Consider the following 26,830-nt stretch of genomic DNA (forward strand, 5'->3'; position numbering starts at 1 on the left):
GTCCCTCTGGGGCCAGATCCTGGGTTTGATGCTGCAGCAGGGCTAACTACACTTTATGAGGCCAGCAGAATGGAGTGAGTATGGCCTTTAGTGTCAAATAGAGTTGGGTTCAGTTCTTGTCTCTGCCACCTACTAGCTCTGCAGCCTGAGGAAAGGCATTTCACCTTTCTAATAATATTTCCTTACCTTAAAAATAAGGCAGTAATGTTATCTAGTTCATATGGCTACTCTGAGAATCAAACATGAAAATTCATGAGGAGCAGCTATGAAGCTAATACCCACATGGTCCTGTCTGAGAAGGATGCCATGATCCAAAAGACAGCCTGACAAGCAAAACCCAATCTCAAAAAAAAATCGAGATCTTTATTCGTATTTTTTTTAATTTCTTGAAGAGTGATACAGTAATCAAATTATTATCTTTTTTAAAGTTACCATTTTATCCTGTAACCCCTCTATGTTTCCCACATCACAACCATTCATCTGTCCCTTTCATTTGGCACATAATACATTCATATTAAATGTTCTTCAAAATCTAAATTGCTTGCGAAATATTTTAGTATTTTCAAAAGTTGACTAGCCATGGGAGCGCTCACCTTCCCCTGCCTGTCTCTTCTCCAGCAGTTAGATAGATGGTCAGTTCCTGGGATGATGGGCAATAGAATCAGCTCTCCTAGAACATGTTTCTGTCTCTTCCATCCAACTCAGCCCTTACTGGCACTATCTTCTGACTTTACTGAATGTCTAGTAATAGTATAAAAGGGTGGTTTTTAATTTTCATGAGAGATTTTTTAAAGAGTAAAAATAGAAATGGGGGGCTCGGCCCCTGTGGCTCAGCGGCGAGGGTGCCAGCCACACATGTGAGAGGTGGCAGGTTTGAATCCAGCCCAGGCCTGCCAAACAACAATGACTACCAGGAGTAGTAGCCAGCTCCTGTAGTTCTAGCTACTTGGGAGGCTGAGGCAAGAGAATCGCTTAAGCCCAAGAGTTTGAGGTTGCTGTGAGCTGTGATGCCACAAACTCTACAGAGGGTGACATAGTGAGACTCTGTCTCAAAAAATAAAATAAAATAAAATAGAATTTAGTTAATAACATTTCAATCCTCATCAAACCTCATGACCATTTCTGAGCTAGTATAAATCAGATATGTTGTATGAGGTAGTCTTGCCTTCTAAACCCCTTCTTTCCTGGAAATAGGAATCATTATAATGGAAGATGTAATAACAATAAACATTCACACTGAGAAAAGAATAAGCAATCAGCAAATAAGCAAGCAACTCTTTATCACTGGGTTTGGCATATCACTTGCCTACATAGATGTCACAATACAAGGCCTACTGTTGAATGTTGATGAGGTTTTGCTGTATTGTGAAGTGTAAACTTAGCTCAAAACAGAAAAAACATAAAGTAAGCTGTCTTATGCACATTCTGAAATATATGATCAATATGAAACTTTCAAGAACTTGGCTAAGAGGAATGCAAATAAAAGCCTCTTGAATTGTTATGCTTGACATGAAGAGACAGTCAGATATGTTCTCTTTAGTTACAGAATCTCTAGCTCATGTTCTAGGAAGGAATTGATTTTGAAAACAAAAACTGAGAAATAATCAGTGTTGCTTACAACAGTGTGCCATAATTCCATCACAGTTCTGCTGTTGCTGCTGCTGCTGCGTCTTGGATATGCATTGAGAGGGGTAGTTCCCCAGCCACAAAAAAACCCTCCTGTGGGTCATCCCCAGCCATAGAATGGACAGGTGCCAGACACGACTAGCTAACCCATGGCATGTGAAACCACACAAGTGGCTTTTGCACTGGTTACTCTCCCCTGCCTGAAAGCTCCAGCTTCCCTCCTGTTTCCCCATTCTCCCACTACATTCTTCAGGAAAGTGTTCCTGGGACTCTGAAGGGGCCATGCCCCAATTCATATATTCTTGTATTTGGATTATCGTATGTGATTCTCTGGTTAAAATCTATCTCCTCTGTGAACTTAAATGGCTGGAAAGCAGTATTCCCAGGGCCAAGCACAATGCCTGGAAGATAGAGGCTTCTAAATGTTGGTCGAACAAATAAAAGGATGTTTGCAGGGAATAGCAAAAGAGGATGTTGTGGAGGTTGTAAGAGGTTGGGTCATGGAATGTGAAAGGGTCTTAACCTTGAACCATGTTGCAAAGTTGGAGGGAGGGAGTGAACTTAATTTTTCTAGGAATGACATAGTTCTCTAAGTGGCTTCAACTCTGACTTCTATGTGTGATGAATTACATCTCATAGAAAAGAGATCAGTCTTCTAATAATCTATGCAAGTTGGTTCAGACCTGCAGGCCAAGGTCTGGAAAAATTCAGCCAGGGACCAATAGGACTGAAATAACCTCCTGCTCCCTAGAGATTAGGTATCATTGATCTTTCGTTCCCACCTGCTGTCACGTATTTGGGCCTAACAGTTCTGCCTGTGAGAAGAAGGGTAAAGCAAGCCAAATGTTTAGCTGGGGCAGAGACACAGTAACGCAAGGGTTAAGGCAGCATGCATGCCTGAGTCACGATCTTCTAGCAACCTGGTCCTTGAGCAACATGTTAGATGCAATCATGCGAATGAATTCTCCTTCCTCTGTGGTAAACCTTGGGAGAGAATTTACGTCCCATTATTTTCTGACCTCCAGAAGAGAATGTTTAATCAGTCATTTTAATATAAATGAAATTCCCAATCAAGTTATACTTCATCAGGATGCTGATAATTTCTGCCAGAAGCAAATCATACAGCCCATTCATGCCAGCACTCGGCATGGAAGACCAAACTGGTGAAGGAAAATGTCTGGGTTTTGCAGGTAAGAGGTATTTTACAAAGAAGTATTTTTAGAAGAGATTTAAAAACTGCTGGCAGTTGTTTACTAGACTAAGACTTCTAGGTAATGGTAGTACAGTTTGCAAATAAATTTGAAGATCCCTAATGTTTGTTTCCTAGTTCTTTTCACCGTCATCATGACTCTTAAAACCAAGTCTCTGAGTAAATATTTTCGGATGTCAGTTCTCAAAGTGAGGAAGAGGGCAAAAGGGGGAGGAAGAGAGAATCATCCTTCTCTTCTAATTAGGAAGAGCACATCATACCTCTCAGTATCTCACAGTGTCTGAAGATGACTTGTGATTAGTTGTTCATTTTCCTTATCTTTTCATAGAAAGGATATGAGGTCACATTAAAAATACATAAAATTTTAGAAAGAATTAACTGAAGGCATTGCTGCAGAACGTGACAAAGGCAAAGCCAACTCAATGAGAAAATAAACTTGAACTTCACTCCAGGAACCAAAGGTTCGTAAAAACAATAAGCTAATTATCCAGAAATGTAGCTGCCCTTAATGCCTGGGCCCTCCTCCAGGGGGCGTGGTGGAGCACAGCACCAGCAACCTCCTCACAACAGGTGAGCAATAGCTGACTCCTGCCCCATGCTTTCTATTATACTATGATTGTCTAGTGTGAGCTAGAGTTGATATCAAAAGACAGGCTCCATAAAGAAAACGACATCTGGTTAGGGATTGAATGCTGAGTAGCCTTATGACAGAAAGCATGAAAGTTAATGAAAGGAGAGAGGCAGAGACAGAGGCATCAGAAGACTTCTGTTCAAGGCAATCTAGGCTTAATCCACAAATGCATCATACATGTCTCATAATCTTTATTTAAGTAGGCAGCCTTGTGCACTTCATCTATCAATACAGCCTTTGATGAATGGTGGGAGGCATTACAGAAGTTACAAGCACAGCACAAGTCTGAAACTGGTGGATTAGTAGGGTGACGGAGGAGAATTACAGGTGACTCTGCCAGTGAGAAGTTACTGCCCCACCATAAAGTTAATGCTCCTCCAGTCAATTGTTTGTCACTCTTTTCACCCCCTGACAATTATCCCTTGTCTGGTCTAACCCTTTGGAATGCATTTCTTAACCTAGGAAGGTTGGGAAGAAAAGATTGGTTACCCTAGATCAAGGGTGGGAAACCTGCAGGCTTACAGTCACATGTGGCCTTCTGATCCTTAAATGTGGCCTTTTGACTGAATCCAAATTTTACAGAACAATCCTGACTTATATCAACTTCTTTCTAGAAAGACCAAGGGAAATGGGACAATTATGGAGTTCATCAGGAGATTCAAGTGACCTGTTGTTAGGACAAGCTTGTATTATCCACACCTGAACTAAACTGTGGATGGCTTGTATTTTAGCTTCTAAGACATACTTTATAGCATTTGCCACATGCCAGGCATTCTTCTAAGTACCTTATATGGAGATTCTTTTAATCATAGAGCCATGGTGTGGTATCTTATTGGAGTTCATTGGTAGGCTGCACTGTAGAAAGGATTATTGTTGATCACCTCTGGATATGAACTACCTGTAGATCCCATAAACCACGATGCCAGTTTATTGATTTGAGTTGATATTTATGCTCTCTATCTGAGGCATACCCTTTCCCAGAATTGAGGTAATCTGGGAATCAGGGATGCTCTTCACTACTGACTAAAGCCTGAGGATGAATGAACATACGGAATATTGTACTATATCACTGGGGATATTCTGCACAATACAGCTGCTGTCCCAACCTGCAGGCCAAGGAACAGGACTAATCTGTGATCTGTTAGGAATTGGGCTGCCCAGCGGGAGGTGAGCAGCTGATAAGCCAGTGAAGCCTCTTTTATATTTACCGGCACTCCCCATCACTCACACCACCGCCTGAGCTCCCTTCTGTCAGATCCACAGCAGCGTTAGATCCTCATAGGAGGTGAACCCAACTGTAAACTGTGTCTGTGGGGGATCTAGGTTGCGTGCTCCTTATGAGAATCTAATGACTGGTGATCCAAGGTGGAGATATTTTGTGCTTGAATCATCTCAAACTGCCCCTTGGTCCATGGAAGAATTGTCTTCCATGATACAGGTCCCAGATACCAAAAGGGTTAGTGACTGCTGTTATACACAACTGTTTTATAAAAATATGGGGAAAAGCATTCTTTTGAATAACAATAAAAATAATGTTTCTCCTGAAAATTAACTGCTTTTTTCTTATGATGTCCATCAATCACATACCCTATTTTCTTTATTGTTTTTACCTTATGATGTCCATCAATCACATGACCTATAATCCTTATTTCTTAGTGTTCTAGAAAGTTCAGACCAAATGTGGGGTCCATATCTACTCAGAGTACAAGACATCAAGAAACGAACTTTGTGTACAATCCCTACTTAGATTTCAATAGGACTCCACCTATTTTTTTAACTACTTTTTCCTTGTTCTTAAGTTTTCTTTCAATCCACTGCTTTTATCTTCTTGTATTCTATATTTCTATATGGCACTTTAAATACATTCTGGAATGACAGAGAAATGCAGGCAAAATAGGTTAAAAATTTATCTTTCCAAGAGACATAAATATGATTTCAATAGAGTGTTTGGGTTTTTTCTTCTTTAATCTACCTTGCTTTACCTTCAGAGATATCTTCAAATGAATATGAAATAGTCTTTCATTTTAGTTGGTAGAGGGGGAGGGAGAGAATAGAAAATGATGGATTATAAAGATGAAAATGACTCTTCAGGCTAACAATTGAAGTAAATATCAAACCATATTTAATGTGTGAAAATACTATGTACTATCATAAAAATTCACTGTAAGGTAAGTGTCATGAGAGCGGGTACCTTGTCTACACTTTTTATTGCCATATCCCCAGCATGTAGAATAGAGTCTGACACCCAGCAGATACTGACACAATATATTTGGAAAACACCAGTATAATACATTTGGAGTTAGGAGAACTTGGTTAATAGCAAAGAAACAATGTTAAATATTGGTTATGTAAGCACAGGCATACACAATTTAGATTCAGTTTCAGCATTTGTAAAATAAGGCTATTTGACTAAGATTCTTTCCAATTCGAATAATCTTTGCTCTTCTCAAATCCGGTGGCATAGTTAAACATGCGAATGTAAATATCTATTATAATTTGAGAATTTTGTTTTCAAAATAGAACATCCAACTGCATCCTCATTGGCCCTTGAAGATAAGAGCACAACGAGGCCAAACACCATGACTCAAAGTGAGTACAACCAAGCTCTTCTCCTAGGATTCAAAAGGGGCAGCACACACTAGTTTTACTACAACTTCTGTAATGCTGAGATTTGAGCAAAGGCCATATTTTTCATTTGATGTTGATATTTTGGTTTTAAGTTACCCTGTGGTGACTTATTTTTATTGATATGGCAATCAATAAAATGAGAGTTGGCTATTTTTTATTATATGGCCATCTTTCATTTGTCAAGTGATTTTAAGGTAATATTAAAGTTAAAATTCACAGTACTCTCAGTGATCTGAGTTGACAGGAACAGAAAAAGAAAACAAATCAATGACAGTTTTATGTTGTCATTAAACATAAACTACAGAGCTTTTGCTTAATATGCCAGCTAGTGTCCCCGCATAGGGAAGCACATCTTCAGTTTCAGATTTCCCCAGAGATACATAGATTAAAATTTTAGTGCATCAAAGCAAAGTTAAATTATAGTTTTCTAAAAAAGTTGGGCTCTAAAAATAATTTTGTCTTTCAGCAAGCAATTCCAGTGTGACTACTGAAGCCTTCAACTACACCAGGACCTCCAATGGGACAGATGCTAAGAAATGTTGAGTATAACCAGGGGTCCATTGGAGACCTGTGGCCCCCCTTTATTCATCCAACCCATATATTGAACAACAGTTATGTACTTTGTTCATAGTCATTCGCAAATGCTCACAAAGCATCTATCATCTTTAAAACAGACTTGTAGGTGCTGGAAATCCATTTGTGAACAAAACAGATCTGCGTTCCAAATTCCGGCAAAGGGGAGACGGACAGTTGTGATGAGTCCTGGGGAGGAAACAAAGTGGCAGAGGGGGACAGAAAGAAGTGGGGTGAAGGTGGTTCCATTTTAGACGGGTGATCTGGAAAGGTCTTACTGAGGAAGGTTACATTGGAACAAAGATATAACCAGTGAAGCTGAAAGAGCGATTTGTGAGGATATCTGGGGAAAGAGCAAACTAGCCAAAATATGCCTATCACTAATAAAAACACAAAGCGGGACCTCGACGCGAGGTGCAGAAATGATTTTGCTATTACTTTTCATTTAGTTACCTAACAGGGTCCTGGGTGCTGTTTTAGCAGGTACGGACAGGGTCTACCGAGGAAATATACTGCCTCCTAGTGGTAGAAGATAGAGATCATTGTGGTGGGGAAGTGGCCAGGAAGGTGGTGAGAGCAGAGGAGAGAGGACGCTGGCTGGCACATGGGTAGAACTGAATTTAACTGCTAGGCTCGTTGCCGCAGAAAGCAAACGTGGATGTGCTTCTGGGAAGCATTTCCAAAGAGGCACTTTTAAACCTTTAAATGTCTTGTATTTCTACTAGCTGAGGTTAAATCACTACTGGGAACTTATCTTTAGGAATTATAGAGCAAAAAAGAACATGTATAATACTGTTCTTTGCAGCATTATTTATTTTATCTCTTTGATGGACCTCAGGCTCCGACTTGGATAATCATCATCTTTAATTCTTGACACACTTTAATCAGCAGTCAGTGCACGACTCAATGATTTAACACATTTCTTTTCGTATATATGTTAACAATATATTAACTCAAGTACCGAGTAACTTAAAAAGCAGCATTCAAGGGAGAGGCACAGAAACATCAACTAATAAATGGACCTTAGGTTTCTGTCAAAGGCATAGCAGATGCTATGGAAAGAAGGGAATGTTCAGAAAATGGACCTGGAAATGGAGACTATTTATCAGGGAAAAAAGTATCAAAATGTGCCCCTCTTTTGCATTACACAAAAATAAACTCGATCTAATGTAAGATCTTTATATCAAAAACACGTAATAAAATAAAAGTAAATTTCTTCTTGCTTTGGAGTAGGAAAGGGCTTCACAAAGAGACGTATGTCACTAACCATAGAAAAGATTGAAAAATCAGAATAGAATTAAGAAACCTGTGTCTGTCAAATGATATCCTAAAGAAAGTAAAACAAAAAACAAGCTGTAATCTTGAAGACGGTATTTACCATCCATGTGAGTTTTTAAAGGATCAAGAATTTTCAGAGGGTGCCAAAAAACGTATCTACATTTTAAGAAAGGAAAATACCATAAAACTGTAATATGCATGTCTCACTGGCTTCTGCAATCACAAGAGATGCAAGATGCAATATACAAGATGACAAATATTATCAGTACATATTGAGTATTACGATTTTAATATGGTATTTTCCTTTCTTAAAATGTGTATACATTTTGGGGGCACACTCTGTAGAATTGACAATGGATAGAAATTTTATATCAAGAGTATATAAAGAATGTCTACAAATTGGGTGGCACCTGTGGCTCAAAGGAGTAAGGTGCCGACCCCATATGCCAGAGGTGGCGGGTTCAAACTCAGCCCTGGCCAAAAACTGCAAAAAAAAAAAAAAAATCATACCACGTGTTGTCTCTTGATATTGGTATTTACTTTCTGACTCAATGCAGTGTTACTATGATTCATTCATGCTGTTGTACATGGCTGCCATTCCCTCATTTTTCATTGCTCTATGGCATTATATTATATGAATATACCACAATTTATCTTCCGCCACCTCCGGAGGTGAACCCGCCACCTCTGGCATATGGGGCCAGCACCCTACCCCTTTGAGCCACAGGCACTGCCCCGGTATGATAGTTTTTAATAAAACTTAAAAACAAGTATATTCAAACACCATATGAGTTAGTATAATATGTATGTGATAGACAGGATGGGACAGAGAGAAAGCATTTATGGAGTTATTAATAATAACCTAAAAAAAAAAAAGGAGTCCTTGACATCCTCTGCATCAGCATGAAGCATAGAGGACACCTAGGGTGCTTTCTATCCAGAAACAGGGAAAGCGAAAGGGTATTGCTCGACAGTCTCGGTTTATAACTTAAACACAAACACACTCTTGTTCTTTTTAATAGATTTAATAATGAAATAAACTACTGCAATTCTTCACATTTTCTGTCCTTCATTTGAAAACCTCATTGATCCTCAGACATCTCTTTACCATTCTTAACCTAAAAGTAGCCTTAGAAATGGTCAAATCTAGAAGTCTAAAGCCCAGCACATGATTTTGCCCTGGTAGTGTGGACCCCACCTTCTTACTTATGCAGGAATAAGAGCTTATAAAATAGTCAGCATTTTTCAATCCATAGCTGAGAGAAAACAATTCCCTGCAGTAAGTTGCTCTATTTATAATCTTACATAAAAACACATTACCGTCCAACAAGTTAATATTGATTGCTCACTCCCAAACCATTTTTGAAACATGTTTCTACTCGTTGGATGGGGCTGTAATGTGACATCCAATATTAGATGATGCATTTGGCAGGATTCATGCCAGGCATTGGTAATGGGATTTTTTTTCTCTCTCAGTATGTTTATTTCAATAGATTAATGAAATGTTTAGAGGCCGAGAAAGAACAGATAGATTTTTGGTGAAATAAACCCATTATCAGTGGTTCTAGGACCCTTCCTATTTGCGAACATGTTCCATGGGCTATTTGCTTTATGCATGCATTTCACATAGCTCATATATATTTTGAATGTCACTACAAGATTTTGTGTACATTGTATTTACCTACATTTATAAGAATATGCTTTAATATATTCTTTTGTTGTCATTTTATCAACTTGAAGAGGTCTAGGCTGGAACTCACGAATATCGGAATCTAATTCTTGTTCAGCTTCCAGGTTTCCTACCATCTGGAACAGAAATGCATATTTTACTTTGTCCCCCTGTGAAAAGGGGCTACTCAATCTGACCATCTAAGTACTCAGAATGTATAAGGTTAATGATATCCTGGAACACATTTTCATCCTGACACTCAGGTGATCAGTCCATGGAGCAGAAAATTGACTCATAATTACTTTTTACTTTCTGGTTTCCCTTGCCATACATCTGGTCCAGTGTAGCTTAAAACCACACTGAAACCAGTCATTCTGTCTAAGTTAGACAAGCAGAAAAATGATGTAAGTCTCATGGGCCTCTACGCCTCCAACCCACCCAATTACCAAAATCAACAAGCCCAAGCTCACCAAGTGTGCATGCACACACACCTGGGCCTCAGAGTTCCTCTTACTAACCTCCCAAGGAGACTTTGTTCTGTTCTTTCTTCGTGCATTCCTTATCCTTCAAAATTGTTATACCCTTCCTAAATCTTTCTCTCTTTTCTTTTTTTTTTTTTTTTTGGCATTTATCAATTTTTTTTTTGTTTCAGATTAATATGAAGGTACAAATATTTAGGTTGCATCGTTTTCATTTCTAAGGTACAGTTCAAGTTGTAGTTGAGCGTACACCCAGGGGGCTTGCTGATCACCCTCACATTGTACATTAGGTGAGATCCTGCCAACTGCCCTCCCTCCTCCTCCCCTCTCTTCTTTCCCTCCTCTCCCCTCCTCCTTAGTAAACTATGCCTGTGTTTTTCTTTCCTGTGGGTGTGTAGTTGTTTATATGTTGCTTTCATATTAATATTGAGTATATTGGATACTGTTTTTCTCTTCCTAAATCTTATAAGTACATTTCTTTTTTTTTTTTTTGAGACAGAGCCTCAAGCTGTCCCCCTGGGTAGAGTGCTGTGGCATCACAGCTCACAGTAACCTCCAACTCCTGGGCTCAAGCAAGTCTCCTGCCTCAGCCTCCCAAGTAGCTGGGACCACAGGCGCCTGCCACAACGCCTGGCTATTTTTTGGTTGCAGCCATCATTGTTGTTTGGTGGGTCCAGGCTGGATTCGAACCCGCCACCTTAGGTGTATGTGGCTGGCGCCTTAGCCACTTGAGCCACAGGCGCTGAGTCATAAGTACATTTCTTATCCCTTTTTCCCTGGTCCTCACTAGTTCTCAAGCTCTTGATAGCTGTGTCTAATAATTTCATAGAAACCCTTTGTATTTTTCATAGAGAGAGACTGAGAGGCTAGAGTTGAAGGACTGAGGGTCAGTGGGAGAGCACAGCAATACCAGGACCTGCAGTAATGCGGGCCCTGCTTCTATTTTAGGCTGCATGGTACTCCCTGCAGTCCTCTATCTCCACTTGGCTGGGATACTGATTCTCTAAACTCACCATTTTTGTCCACAAGTTATAAAATCTCAAATGTCTTGGCTCACATCTCATTCTATTCCCTTGGTCTTTAAAACACTGTTCTCCCATTCTGTTGCCTAGATATTGTAAGGAAGTTTCAAATTAAAATGTATTCATCTGATTTTAAAATTCTGTCCTCTGTTAAAATACGGGCATACCTCAAAGATATTGCAGGTTTGGTTTCAGACCACCCCAAATAAAGCAATTATCTCAATAAAGTGAGTCACATGAATTTGTTGTTTTCCCAGTGCATATAAAAGTTATGTTGGGTGGCACCTGTGACTCAAAGGAGTAGGGCACCGGCCCTATATGCAGAGGTGGTGGGTTCAAACCCAGCCCTGGCCAAAAACTGCAAAAAAAAAAAAAGTTATGTTTAAACTACACTGTAATTTATTAAGTTTGTAATAGCATTGTGTCTAAAGAAAATACACAACTTCCTTACAAATGATTTATTCCTAAAAATTGCTAATGATCATTTGAGCTTTCATTGAGTCCTTATCTTTTTACTGTTGGGTGGTCTCACTTCAATGTTGATGGCAGCCAGCTCATAAAGGTGGTCGTTGCTGAAGGCTGAGGGGACTGTGGCAATTTTATTATTTGTATTAATTTATTTGGTACAATTCTGATTTTGTTACATGTATTGATTGCATAGTGGACTTTACGATACCCACCACCCAGACACAATTATAAGGGGACTTTACCTAACAAATGCAATCAATGTAACCTGGTTCTTTGTACCCACAATGAATCCCCAACAATAAAAAAAAAATACTCATCACCCTAATAAAATACAGTGTACCCATTAAGTAATTCTCATTATCCACCCCCCCCCCACCTACTTGCCCTTCTGGATCTCCATTGTCTATCATTCCACTCTCCACATCTATATGTACACATTTTTTTTCACACTCACTTAGGAGAGAGAACATGTAATATTTGATTTTCTGTGTCTGGCTTGTTTCATTTTAAGATAATGACTCCCCAGTTCTATCTATGCCACTGTAAAAGATATGATTTCATTCCTTTTATGATTGTATAGCATTCAAGTCTGTAGATATGCTCTATTCTCTTTATCCAATAATCCACTGATGGACAATTGGGTTGATTCCATATCTTTGCCATTGCTAGCAGTGCAGAATAAACAGATGAATGCAGGTGTCTTTTTGATATTTTGATTTCTTCTCCATTAGATACTCAGTAGTAGAATTGCCGGATCAAATGATAGTTCTGTTTTTAGTTCCTTGAGAAATCACCAAACTGTTTTTCATAGATAGTAAACTAATTTGCATTCCCACTAACAGTGTTTAAGTTTTTCCTTTTCTCTGTATCCTAGCCAATATCTGTTAATGTTTTGTCTTTTTAATAACTGTTCTGATTAGGGTAAAATAATATATGATTTGCATTTTAATTTCCATTTCTCTGATTATTAGTGATATTAAGCATTTTTTCATATACCTATTGGCAATCTGTATGCCTTCCTCTGAAAAATGTCCTTTGTCCACCTTTTAATGAGATTATTTGGGGGTATTTTGTTGTTGATTTCCTTGTATATTGCAGATATTAATCCTCTGTCAGATGAATAGTTTATATTTTCTCCTGTCTGAAGATTGTCTATTCACTGTGTTGATCATTTATTTTAGAATGCAGCAGTATTTTAGTTTAATTAAGTCCCATGTGTCTATTTTCATTTTAGCCTGTGCTTTTGATATCTTAGTTATGAATTCTTTCCTAATACAATGTCCAGAAGGGTTTCTCCTAGGTTTTCTTCTAGTCTTTTTATAGTTCTGAGTCTTAAATTTAAGTCTTTTTTTATCCATCTTGACTTGGCTTACATATATGGTGACAGATAAGTGTCCAATTTCATTCTTTTGCATATGGCAATCAAATTTTCCCAGAACCAGTTTTTGCAAATGCTGTTATTTCCTCCAGCATATGTTTTTGTTGTCTTTGTCAAAGATCAGTTGGCTGTAAATATGTGGCTTTGTTTCTAGGTTCTCTATTCTGTTCCATTGATCTGTGTGTCTGTTTTTACTATAATCTTGCAATATAATTTCGGGTCAGGTAATGTGATGCCTCCAGTTTTGTTCTTTCTGCATAAGGTTGCTTTAGCTATTCAATCTCTTTTTTGGTTACATATGAATTATAGAATTGTTTTTTTTTTCTGATCTGTGAAATGTGGCATGAGTATTTTGATGTGAATTGCACTGAATCTCTACATTGTTTTGGATAGTTTTTAAAAATAAGACAACAGTGAAGTTTGCCTCATCAATTGACTTCGTTCAGTGAAAGATTTCTCTGTATCATGCCGTGCTTTTTGATAACATTTTACCCACAGTAAAACTTCTTTCAAAATTGGAGTCACTCCTCTCTAAGCCTACTGCTGTTTTGCCAACTAAGTTTATGTAATTTTCTAAGTCTTTTGTTGTCACAGCATCTTCACCAGAAATAGATTCTATCTCAAGAAATGACTTTCTTTCATCATTCATAAGAAGCAACTTCTCATCCATCCAAGTTTTATCATGAGATTGCAGCAATTCAGTACATCTTCAGGCTTCACATCTAATTCTAGTTCTCTTGCTATTTCTACCACATCTGCAAGGACTTACTCCACAAGCCTTGAACCCCTCCAAGTTATTCATGAGAGTTAGAATCAACATCTTCAAATGAGTGTTAATGTTGATATGTTGACCTCCTCTCATGAATCACAAATGTTCCTAATGGCATCTAGAATAGTGAATTCTCTCCAAAATATTTTCAATTTACTTTGCCTAGATCCATCAGAGGAATCACTATATATGGCAGCTTTATAGCTTTATAAAATGCATTTCTTAAATGATAAGACTTAAAAGTCAAAATTACTCCTTCATCTGTGGGCTGTGGAATGGATTTTTTGCTAGCAGGCATGAAAACAATATTAATCTCCTTGAACATCTGCATCAAAGTTTGTGGGTAACCAGGTGCAGTGCCAATGGGCAGCAATATTTTGAAGAAAGCTTTTTTTTCTATGGCTCTCAACAGTGGGCTTAGAATCTTTAGTAGTCATGCTACAAATAGATGTGCTATCATTCAGACTTTGTTGTTCCATATACAGAGCACAGGCTGAATAGATATAGCATAGTCTTAAGAGCCCTAGGAGCTTTGGAATAGTAAATGGTCATCGGTTTCAACTTAAAGTAACCAGCTACATTAACCTCTAACAAGAGATTCAGCCCAGCCTTCAAAACTTTGAAGCCAGGCATTGACTTCTCACTATCTGTGAAAGTCCTAGGTGGCACCTTTTTCCAGTGGGGACTGTTTTGTCTACATTAAAAATCTGTTGTTTGTCATAATCACCTTCAGCTAGATTTTCTGGATGACTTGCTACAGCTTCTCCATCTCTACTTGCTGCTTCAACTTGCACTTTTATGTCATGGAGATGACTTTTGGCCTTACACCTCATGAACTAACCTCTACTAGCTTCAGATTTTACTTCTGTACTTTCCTTTCCTCTCTCGGCCTTCAAAGAATTGAAGAGAGTTAGACCTTTGCTCTGGATTAGGCTTTTGCTTAAGGGCATGTTCTGGCTGGTCTGGTTTATCCAGATGACTAAAATTTTCTCCACATCAGCAATAAGGCCGTTTCACTATCTTATCATTTGTGTATGTTCACTGGAGTGGCACTTTTAATCTCCTTCAAGAACATTTCCTTTGCCTTCACATGGCTATTTGTCACAAGAGCCCTAGTTTTTGTCCTGTCACAGCTTTTGACATGTCTTCTTCACTAAATTTACTCATTTCTAGCTTTTGATTTTAAATGGAAGCTATCTGACTTCCTTTCCCTTGAAACACTGAAAGGTGCTATTAATTGGCTTAACTTCATTATTTCTATGTCTCGGGGAATAGGGAGGCCCAAGGAGAGAAGAAATATGAGGAAAGGCCAGTGAGTGGAGCAGTCAGAACACTCACAACTATTTATAAACTTCAGTCTTATACGGACACAGGTTATAGAGATCCAACACAATTACAATAGTAACAACAAAGATCATTGATTGCCAGATCACCATAATAGTGTCATAATGATCAAAACATTTAAAATATTCAAGAATTCCCAAAATGTGACACAAAGACATGAAGTGAGCACATGCTCTTGGAAAAATGGAGCCAACAGACTTGTTTAACACAGGCTTGCTACAAACATTCAATTTGTAAAAAATGTAATAACTGTGGAGCACAGTAAAACACATGATGTGTGTACCAATTTCTGGGAGCTTCACCGGTATCTCCACAGCTGGGGCACAACCTCCGTAGTTCCAAAGCTTGCGAATGTCATTTTCTTTTCTCATTTGGGAAGAGAATAAGGATTTTTCATCTGTGGACCAGGTGATCACGGCAAGAGTGTGCACAGAGGCTGGCACAAACTTTTCCAACTCCCTACTTTTCCAAAGATACAGCATGTGTATCTTTATGCCACAGGTTGTGCTGGCTCAGTACATATTCACCTTGAAGATGAAGATAGAATGAGAAAATAAGATCATTAAGATTTCTGTAGCCAGGTCTTGTGTCTCTGGATATCATTTGCCACCTCTACCATTGTTCTAACACAAAAATCAAAGAAAAGAATGCAGAATGCCTTAAAGAAAATTGGATAACCAATAAATGGCTCATCACAATCTTCTGTGTGTGTAAAAATGATACCAGAATTTCAGAAAAGATCAGTTTGCACAAAGAAATATGGTTTTATCAAAGGAAGAGCTCCCAAACTTTAGATAATAATGGACTTTGGTGTGAGATTAAATAGATGTCTAATGTGTCATAATATCAAGGACAATTAGAAACCAGTCACAAGATAATATTAAAAAAATTATTTCAATTAAAGAAAAAATACTATGCTATTGAAGTTGATGCCCTTCTTACCATGGAAAAGAAGACTCTTTTTATGGTGGAGTAGTATATTAACTTACGTAGTTTCTTTGATGAACAAGTTTATCCAAAGCTAAAGTTAAGAAAACTGTGGAGGAATCTCACATAATGCTCAAAGAAAGATATAAGAACTTATTTGAGAAGTTCCAATAACAGTATCCCAGTGTTCATACTTGCAGCCCATATCAGTTTTGTACTAGAGGAAGTCGTCCATCAAACTGGTGTTTATCAGCCAGATGTCAAAATAGCGTTCATTCATGGATTTTTTATGAAAATGGGTGCTCAAAGGATTTAAAGGAGAATTAACTCATGTACTTAACAAACATGATATTACTTTGAAGTTCACAGAATATTTCGATCAATTGAGTGACAATAGCAATGTAATTCTGCTGAGAGATTACCAAGGAAATTTCAAAAGGGCAGATGGAGTGGGCAAACCTTCACATTCTGACAATTAGATATCTAAATTATGGAGTGGATAAGCTTTTGGAAAAGTACTATTTTATCAAAAGATGAATTATTAGAAGTAGCCAATTCTGTCTTACAGAGGATTCTATAAACATTCTTCAGGATGTTCTTTCCTGTGGGAGCAATTCATACCAGAAACTCTTCATCTCTTTGCCTTGTTGACTCTAATTTATAATACATTGTTGGTCTTGAAGGTTTTCCTTTACATATTTAAGTATTTTCAGACATGCGAAATTCTATGGAAGCGCCATTTTCATGACCTTTCTCACTCCACTCTCCACTACATTTTTTAACAGATTAAAAAAACATTTTTAAACTCATAAAGTCAAAATTAGAAAGTTTGCCAACTCCCTACTTTTCCAAAGTTGTCTTTGTAGTTTATTTTATCAGACACTATTTTGAGGAGTCTTTTTCTATTAGGAAAGTTTGTAGAAGCCCAAGAAGAAGTTTTACGAAAATGTATAATTTGAATAATTTTAAGTATTGTCATGTTTATAATTTTGTTGATGGTATTATCATTTCCTGAAACTGCTTTACATTTGTTTATTTTGTTTGGAGAAAATCAATACTGACCAGCAAAGCCTAGGACTTTACATTTAGTGAAAAAATTATTGGTGTCCACATGTCACAAATCATTACAAAGTTAAGAAGTTAAAAGAGACTACATTGGACAAGAAAAAGTCCAAAACACTATCCAGAACAAGCTGCCTTCTTTCTTTTCTTTCTTTCTTTTTTTTTTTTTTTTTTTTACTAAATGATAGTTGTGTACATTGATGCAATCATGGGGTACAGTGTGGTGTTTTCATATACAATTTGAAATATTTTCATAAAATTGGTTAACATAGCCATTATGTCATTTTCTTAGATATTGTGTTAAGACGTTTATATTCTACTTTTAGAAAGATTCACTTGTACCCTTGTAAGATAGACCATAGAGGTGATCCCACCAATCACCCTCCCTCCACCTGCCCACCCCCCTCCCCGCCCAAGCTACCTTCTTTCTAATTTTACCTAAATCCAGGCTTGGTCCCAGTAGCAATTTGTAAATCAAATTTTTGGCTAAAGGTTTAACTATTAAAAATGGGCACTAAAAATATTTAGTCTATCATGGTCTATAAGCCTTGGTATTCCATCTAGAACAAAAAATTACCCAAGATCATATGTGCAGGATCAAAGAATTGTATTGAAAGTAAGAACATCTCCCTAACCTAGTCAGACTCAAAATGGCTATGTACAAAACTACTCTTACCTCTAAAGTGATCCCCAATTGAAGTAGCTATGACAAATTGTCCCATGAGTGAGCCCTAGAAAAAACTGATTTGCCCCTCTTCTGAAGGTCTGGATCACATATCTCTGTCAACAACAGCTAACGTCCAGGGAAAAACAAATAAGGGAGCAGAGCAGCTAAAGGATATATAGGTTGGGATCTGACAATTAAGTTCATGAACTCATCCCAGATAAAATGATTTGAAGGGTAGACTAGGCACTGGCTTCAGTGCATAGCTTCCCAGGGGGAGCACTTCAAAGGTGATGGTACGCACTTTTTCTGGGACGAGTTCATGAACTTAATTTTCTGACCTCATATATATATATATATATATACACACACACACACAGTGTTTATTTTATTTCAGTTTTGTTTATTTGTTTTTGTCTTGACACACAAGAAAGCATCTAACTGGGAAAATCATGTATGCTAATACTTTAAATAAATGGGCTTAGTATACATATCTTTGTAATGATCGCAACCATGTACTACTGTAGTTATTTCACATTACAGTATGTGATAGGCCTTTTATCAAATGCATGGTTCCATTTCCCAGTTGAGCAAGAATATCAGCTGTCCCAAAAGTACAAATTATTTTCTTCTGTCATGCATTTTCTACTGGGTCTTCAAATCTTCTTGGCACTTTTCCTTGACTAGAGGTTTTCACCATAGCACATTTGGGCTTTCATTTCTCTCCCATTCTTTTGGCTCATCTAGAGGATACTCTCTGTGTCTGGAGGAACCTCTCCTGGTGTTTTTCTGCCATTTCTTTTCCTGCTTCTAGGCAGCTATAATTGAACATCTCTACTAGAAACATTTAGGCCACAAGCATCCCTTCAACTCTCACCATGTTGGGTACAGTCTAGTGTGTACTGCAGAATTTTTCAATGACCTTACATTAAGTATTTACAAATATCCTTTCACCTAATCAATACATGAACAGTCAAGAAGAGATTATGGAATAGTCTTAAATAGACTGATTCTTTTGACATCTTCCCTCAGCAGCTTCATGGATACCCACTGTAGCATACAGCGCATCTCCCTCAGGCACAGGCTCAACGCTTTATGGTGAGTAGTTGAGAAACTTTACAGACGTAGAAAGTAGAAGTTTGCTTTATTGGGAAGAGGAGGAAAAATAGGACCTGATAAGAAGCCAATCACAGATAGATATTCAAAAATGCACCTTGATGATAAAAGTAATGAATGGAAACAAAATTCTTCTGAGCCATTTAAAGAAGATAGTCAGAGACCAAGTCTTAGATATTTTTTCTATTTCACTTCAAAAGGGATTCTATACAACAGCATATTTCGCCTGTCAACATTACGAAAAATACTTTTCATCTGTCAATTTTCCATCAGAAAATTGTTATCATTAGTCAACATGGATTTTCCTAGTCTAATGCTACAAAGGAATTAATTTTTTTTTTTGAGACAGAGTCTCACTATGTTGCCCTTGATAGAGTGCAATGGCATCACAGCTCACAGCAACTTCCAATTCTTGGGCTTAAGAGTTTCTCTTGCCTCAGCCTCTCAAGTAGCTGGGACTACAGGTGCCTGCCACAATGCCCGGCTATTTATTGTTGCAGTTGTCATTGTTGTTTAGCTGGCCTGGGCTGGGTTCGAAACTGTCACCCTCAGTGTATGTGGCTGGCACCATAATCCCTGTGCTATGGGCACGGAGCCTAAAAAGAAATTTTTATAAAACTTATCAAAATATTGGGGTAAGAAGAACCCCAATATTGATCATCTGAACCTCTGATAGCCTAAAAGAATATGAGTAGGGCCTCATATTTCCATGACACCAACTTATGGCATTTTCTCATACCGTGTAAATGTCTTAGGAGGATGTGTTGTTTTTTTGGTTTTGTTTTTTTTTTGAGACAGAATCTCTTTTTCCACCTTTAGTAAAGTGCATGGCATCATAGCTCATAGCAACCTCAAACTCTTGGGCTCAAGCAATTCTCTTGCCTGAGCCTCTCAAGTACCATGATCCCTAAAAATAAGACCTACCCCAAAAAATAAGCCCTAGCAGGATTTCTATGCATTTGTTAAATATAAGCCCTACCCTGATAATCAGACCTAGTGATGAGCGTGGCTATGCAGCATATCTGCATAGCCACGCCATGCATTTCAGCGCAGAGTGGCAAGGAAGACTGGAATACCTTTTATCTGCCACAGCTCCTTTCTCTGAGCCATTTGCACTTGCACAGTGCGCGTGTGGTAACCGTGGTTGCAGGCATTCTATTGCGCACCTGCGAATGGCTAGGGGAAAGGAGTTCACGCATCACTAGCGCCAGCCCCACCAACAAGGTTGGCTCCCCCTGTCAGGTTCCAGAAGAAGATGACTTAACTGTATTTGAATAAATGTAGATTGTTGTATTATACTTAATAAGACATCCCCTGAAAATAAGCCCTAGTGTGTCTTCTTGAGAAAAAATAAATATAAGACAGTGTCTTATGTTTGGGGAAACACGGTAGCTGGGACTATAGGTGTCTGCCGTAACTCCCAGCTATGTTTAGAGAGGGAGTCTCTCTTTTGCTGAAACTGGTCTTTAACTCCTGAGCTCAGGCAATCCACCTACCTCAATCTCCCAAAGTGCTAGGATTACAGGTGTGAGCCTGATTACTGTGCCCAGCCTTCTTTTGAGGATTCTTTAGCTGATATGGTTTTGTTGTTTGAAACGTGCAGCTTCTCTTTTTCTTTCATGCAATAGGAATTTCCAATAGGAAATTTCACTTCCTTGGTAGTTATTAGACAGATCCCAGGATCCCAGCCTTGCTATAAATTGGTGCATAGTAAACTATGCACACTATATTCAAGGGATATTCAGACCAGCTAATTTGAGCTCCTTCTAATAGCACATGAAATCTGCCATGACTATTAGAATCAGTTCATATATCCCCTTTGCATCCTTAGATGATGTCTTTACCAGCACAAGGGCAGCATTTTCAGAAGTCCTCACTACTACCAATGGATCTACTAAAAAAATTCACATCTATGTCACTGGTAAGTCATTTGCCTTTTTTTTTATTTTATATTTTGTTCAGTCAACAAATATTCATGGAGTACCTACTACTTACTAAGCATGGTAGATATATAGTGAAAACACTGGCTTCCTGAAAATTACAATCTATCAGATAGTATATATAATAAACAGTAATCATACAATTAAATTTATTTGTGACAAGTACTATAAGATATTTATAGGATCTAAAAGAAAGACCTGATTTTAAGTGGAAATCAGAAAAGGACTCTCTGAGGATCTGATATTTAAATTAAAATATAAAAACTGAATAAGAATTAGCCAGGTTTAAAAAAAAGCAAGGAACATTTCAGGCCTGTGAAAATATAGTCTGAGAAATAGATCATTGGAACAAAGGGTACATGTGTAATTCAAAGAATAAAATTTTGTCAGTGAAAAATTTAGCCCCTTATTTTATATTATAAAAGAAAACAAGAGATTCAATGAAGTTAGCATTCTCCCAAGGCAGATCGTGATTGTAAGTTCAGAGGCAGAAGTGCAGGATATTGGGCAGGAAGCAATCAATTAACATGTGCCAATAATCAACTCCAGGAGTGTTTACTTGGCTAGTGAACTCTCCACCTGGGTACTTGCTTTTTCATATCAAAGTTGTACAGACCTCAGATCACTGGAGCATCATTCTGAACATATCATGGCAACAAGAGCTACAAATTGAGGCACTACCAATATTTTAAGATATCAGCCACTTAAACAACTCTGTAATTTAGAGATGAATCAAGATTTGAGCTTTGCTTTTCCACTGAAAAGCAATGAAGGCTATGGTTTCATTTTCTGTATTTGATTGGAAGGTAATTTGTAGGCATTGATGTAAGACCTAATTAAAACCTTTTGTTCTTTTATTTCTCTAAAGCTTTAGAGGTGAAATGTTACATTCCACTATATTACCAGTGTAGAGCCTGGTGAATTCTGACTTGACTAAAATAGTACTTTGTCCAGTCCTGAGTGGACCATCTGTGTAATTGTTTCTTTTGAAATCATGCTACTCCAGAGGTTTAAACTACTGTGAACTCTCCAGCCATCAGTATATACAATATATCACTTAGTCATGTATTGTAGGAGGACATGCCCTTGCCAGGAAACCTGAGTGTCAACTTTGACAAGGTTGAGGTTAAGGTGACCTTGAAGCCTTGGCTGTGCGTTCTATAAAAAGGAAAAATCTTCAGCTCTGTTAACCAGTGCTAGCTGATAACATTGTTGTAGAATCCCAAATTCAAGTTCATGTGCCCGATGCACAGCTAAAGCCAAACTGTGACACCGATGCTTGGAGTTAAAGTTTTCTTCAATTTGGCCAAAGTAAAAAGATAGGAGAGGAAATCCCTCAGATCTGCCTTGTCACAGTGGTGAAGTAGTGAGCAGGGTGGAAGACAGGTAGGGGGAAGTCTGTGTCTCAGATAACACCTTGAGTAACCAGACTTCTGGGCCTCAGCAGCTAGCTGCAATTTTTTCAGGAGTCTTCATTCTTTCTGCAAAACAAACTCAGGAGATTGTTCTCTTAATTCTGGAGTTACTGATCTCCTCCTGATTGACAAAGAAACAGTGCATCAGCTGTTAATAACTGCTGTGAGAACAAGGGATATTGGGCAGGAAGCAAGCGAATAACATGTGCCAATAACCAAGGCACTAGTCCAATACTGTATTATTTCAGTCATTAAAAATGCTGGGGTAATAAATCTCAAGGGGCCCAGCTACAATGACTCACAGATATAGTTCAAGCAACCTAAAAGACAGAAAATATTTTGTAGCTAATCTTAGGCCATTTATTTGGAGTTATTAAAAAAAGTTTTGGTAACTAATATTTTAAATCTAGTCCTTTAGAATTCATGTTTTGAGGCTTAGTGCCTATAGCACAGAGGTTGCGGCGCCAGCCACATACACTGAGGGTGGCAAGTTTGAAACCTGCCCTAGCCAGCTAAACCACCGCAACAAAAAAATAACCCGGCGTTGTGTCCGCTGCCTATAGTCCCAGTTACTTGGGAGGCTGAGGCAAGAGAATCACTTAAGCCCAAGAGTTGGAGGTTGCTGAGAGCTGTGACGCCACGACACTCTACCAAAGGCCACATAGTGAGATTCTGTCTCAAAAAAAAGAAAGAAAAAAGAATTCATGTTTTGAGATTTTGCTTTTTCTCAAAAACAGTGTAATAAAAAGTGGGCAATAGAAGAAATTAAAAGCCTGTATCTACCCATAAGCAGTTTATTATCTAGTTGAAAGAATGAAAGAAAACCAATCTTTTTGCCTAAATGATCTAAATAATCTAAAGACCTGTTTATAATCTATAAGGAATTTGACTGGAATGTTGTTAGAAATAATAAAAGCTTGAGAGACTTAACCATCTAACATTATGGAACAATTCAATAAACTGTGGTAGGTCCATTGAACTATGCAGTCATTTAATGAAATAAGGTAAATCTCTCTACATGCTATGGAAAGTATACCAAGAATTTTGTTTGTTTGTTTTAAGAAAGAGAAGTAAGAGACAGAATAGCAGGTACAGCACGCCCCCATTTGTAATAAAAGAGATCTATAGTCATGATATACACGTGCGCCTATACAGTCATACAAAATTTCTAGTAGGATACATAATTGATTTGTTAAAAGTTACTGCCTTTTGTGTGGGTGAGAAGGCAGAGACACCACCCCAGAGTGTGATTATAGCCAATGAGCATGCCTCTGGCCCTTGAAGAAATTGTGTTTCACAGGTAGGAGAAATGGTTCAACTAATCCTGTTTTCCAGATGCCAAAGTTTGGCATTAAAGTTCATCTCTCTTTATGCCTTTTTCAGGGGTTGTGAAAAAGCCCAAGGACGGGATGTCCTGGCCAGTGATTGTGGCAGCTTTACTCTTTCCCTGCATGGTACTGTTTGGTCTTGGAGTGAGAAAATGGTGTCAATATCAAAAAGAAATGTGAGTATGATACTGAAATTGGTAGAAACTGAGAAGTTTTCATTCCAAAATATTTATCAGTACAGTATAGTATTAGTATATGGAACTCAACCTAGTATATTATTATTGTAACTGTACTGATAAATATATGATTGTACTAATAATATTTCTGTGAGAAAATAAAAGCTCACAGACGCTCAGAGAGGCTAGATAGCTTTTCCAGCCTCATGCAGCCAGGTTAGATGCATAGCTCCTAACTTTGCATCCTTTCTGCATTGGCCTGGTCCAGCTGAAACACTCATCGGGTGGAGCGTGTCCATGGGCATGAAATGGAAACTGAGCTTTGCCTTAACTCAAGACTAAAATGGATTTTTTTTTCTTTGAATCTTCATTATTTTCTCATTTCCATGCATCTTTGGACCACCTGAGCTCAGCTGGGCCTAGATGCTCAAGTGTGAAATTGAATGAGAAAGATAATTTTAAGAGATTTCTGGCTGCCTTTTATCACAGTGGGCTTTTACTGCCCTTTGCCTTTCTCCCCTCTGAGCAGAAAAGTAAGATTTTGTGGGGTTACTGTTTTTGTTTCTTTGTTTTACTGAAATGTTTTCCAAAACTCTTCTTCAACCAACAGTCTGAGATGGCATTTAAGGTTAAGCCTCACTTTTCTGACTTGATATTTTGAATCAGCCTGGATAAGGTCATAATTGGAGGATCCCCCATACACAGGAGTTCATTTTCCTCATATCTTACTACCAAGATAGCATTGAGCGTGGTACTATATAAGCCTTCACAGAGCGTCCTTGAAGACTCTAGAACCATGTGCTTGGAGTGCTTCATGGTGAATAAAACACTAAACCAATAGTTGGAAATCTTGGGATCTAATCCAAGGATTGAGTCTTGGCCACCACATGACTTTGAGAAATGTATAACTTTTCTAAAAATCAAAAGTGCAATTTTTTTAGAATTACGCAAGTCTTCATGAAAGTTTTCAATATTGGGTAATAGGTATTGAATATCTTTTCATGAAAATTAGCAAGTATCTAAAAATCTGGATTTTTTTTATTGTTCTGTATTCAAATGCCTAAGTCATAAAGAGATGAAAAGAACCCCCCAACACACATATACACATGAAGATGCTGTGAACTGCCAGGGCATGGAGGTGTTTGAGTGACGAACATAAATGATGCTCACAGATTTATTTCTGTTTCCCACTATAAAGATATCTGGAGTATTTGTACAGCTAAATCCTACACTGACTTGGCTTCTCTGTGCATTTCAGACTAAGAGATTAGTTGTGCTAACATAAAATAGTGCTTTGTTCAGAGATGACATTACCAGGGTTCAGTGATTCAAAAAAAAGGGATTTAAGTTTTATGCAGCCAGTACTCAGGCTGGAGAAGAGCTTTACTTTCCACCTCTACCTTATCCCCATGGTACCTAGCAAGCCTGTGGGTAAAGACCAGGGAGAGGGTTAGCAGAGGAACTATTGAAAAGATGCAATCTTAAGTCCCAGAATTTTAAGATTTTTGTCCCGGTAGCAATGTTTTAATCCACGTAAGAGAAACATCCCTTCTACATGTACATAGTAGGAGGCAGTTGCCATTGAAAAGACCAGGCTTTCAAGTCTTTCAAGGTTAAAAGACTTGAATTATGGCAGGGTGTGTCGCTCACACCTATAATCCTAGCACTCTCACAGGCCAAGGCGGGTGGATCATTTGACCTCAGGAGTTGGAGAGAGACCAGCCTGAGCAAGAGTGAGACCCCCATCTCTACTAAAAATAGAAAAACTAGCCAGGCACTGTGGTAGGTGCCTTTAGTCCCTGCTATTTGGGAGGCTGAGGCAAGAGGATCACTTGAGCCCAAGAGTTTGAGGTTGCTGTGGTGCCACTCACAGCATGAGATTGTGTCTCAAAAACCAAAAAAAAAAAAAAAAAGAGAGATTTGAAGTACTGGTCTGGTCTGGTTCTCCTAAGTAAGAAGTTAAAAACCTCTGAACCTCAGTTTTAGCTGTATAATGATGACAATGATGCTCCATTCCTATATATAAAATAAACAATGTTATGATGAAAGTTTTTTGCAAATTATAAAGCACCACAAAAATATTCATTAATTATATGATTATGATACTCAAATGACTGGTAAAACTAACAAGCAGAGGGTTAAGCCAGCAAAAAATTCTGAAAGAACCGAGAGGGTGTGTCTCTTTCTCACCTGTCTGTCCTGTAAGTAAAACAAACAAACAAATAAACAAAAAGAGTGTGAAGGAAAGAATATGACTCCCTCACATTCTTAGCACTGACAAAACAATGTTTTATTCCTAGCATGGAAAGACCCCCACCTTTCAAGCCACCGCCACCTCCCATCAAGTACACTTGCATTCAAGAGCCCATGGGAAGTGATCTGCCTTGTCATGAGATGGAGACGCTCTAGTCCTGTCAGACGTTACCACCCAGCAGAACTCGGTTGGAATTCTATTGAGAAAGTAGATATTGTGCCTTATTCATATAATTTGCCTTCAGCCAAGCCTCTGCTGCAGCTGACATGGACGTGACAAGTGAATGAATTGTCTTCTCAGCAACTTGCCCTCTTTCATCTGCATATGCCTGAAATTTAAACAAGAGTAAAAGAATATGTTATGCTCCTACCCAAGGCCATCTGCAGGGGGTTTCTTGCTTATGTAAGTGGTGCCCATTAAGCTGTGGTCATTAAAAAAATAAAGACTTCTTTCATTGTTCACTTTAATTCTCTGATTGATGAGACAACTATGGTTGCCAGCATATGGCTATACTAGAGCCTCTTCTTTTGGTCATGTGCCAACATTTTAAACTATTTGCCAAAATTATCATAATCCTAGAGCATGGTTGCCTTCCCTAAGAAAACTGTAAGTAGAAACTGTGAAAGTTCTACCATGAGTTCCAAGTAATACAGAAGTGTGGCTAGTCTTCATACTGAAATTCTATTGTTTATTTTCACTGAAGGAGAATAGAATATCTTTCACAAGAACTACATTCGCAGGCAGCACCTGTGGCTCAGTGGGTAGGGTGCTGGCCCCATATGGTGGTGGGTTTGAACCAGGCCCCAAACTGCAACAAGAAACAGCCTGGTGTTATGGTGGGTGCCTGTAGTCCCAGCTACTTGGGAGGCTGAG

At 38.3% G+C, this 26,830-nt stretch overlaps 1 protein-coding gene across 2 annotated transcripts in view; it reads left to right on the top strand.

Annotated features, from left to right (window-relative positions):
* Positions 1-26,424, top strand: part of CD96 (CD96 molecule) — an 89,286-nt gene extending 62,862 nt beyond the window's left edge. The window contains exons 9-14 of one of the 2 annotated variants that reach the window (XM_003797684.2): positions 5,988-6,056; positions 6,562-6,633; positions 18,761-18,826; positions 20,676-20,765; positions 23,583-23,703; positions 26,004-26,424. In XM_003797684.2, the coding sequence (XP_003797732.1) occupies positions 5,988-6,056; positions 6,562-6,633; positions 18,761-18,826; positions 20,676-20,765; positions 23,583-23,703; positions 26,004-26,112 (527 nt within the window). In that variant the 3' untranslated portion in view covers positions 26,113-26,424. The remainder of the gene's footprint in view (positions 1-5,987; positions 6,057-6,561; positions 6,634-18,760; positions 18,827-20,675; positions 20,766-23,582; positions 23,704-26,003) is intronic. The other variant, XM_023517851.1, reaches the window with a different exon arrangement.
* Positions 26,425-26,830: the final 406 nt, after the last annotated feature.

The sequence above is a fragment of the Otolemur garnettii genome, unplaced genomic scaffold (assembly GCF_000181295.1).
Source record: "Otolemur garnettii isolate 467f Iridium unplaced genomic scaffold, OtoGar3 scaffold00122, whole genome shotgun sequence".
NCBI lineage: Eukaryota > Metazoa > Chordata > Mammalia > Primates > Galagidae > Otolemur > Otolemur garnettii.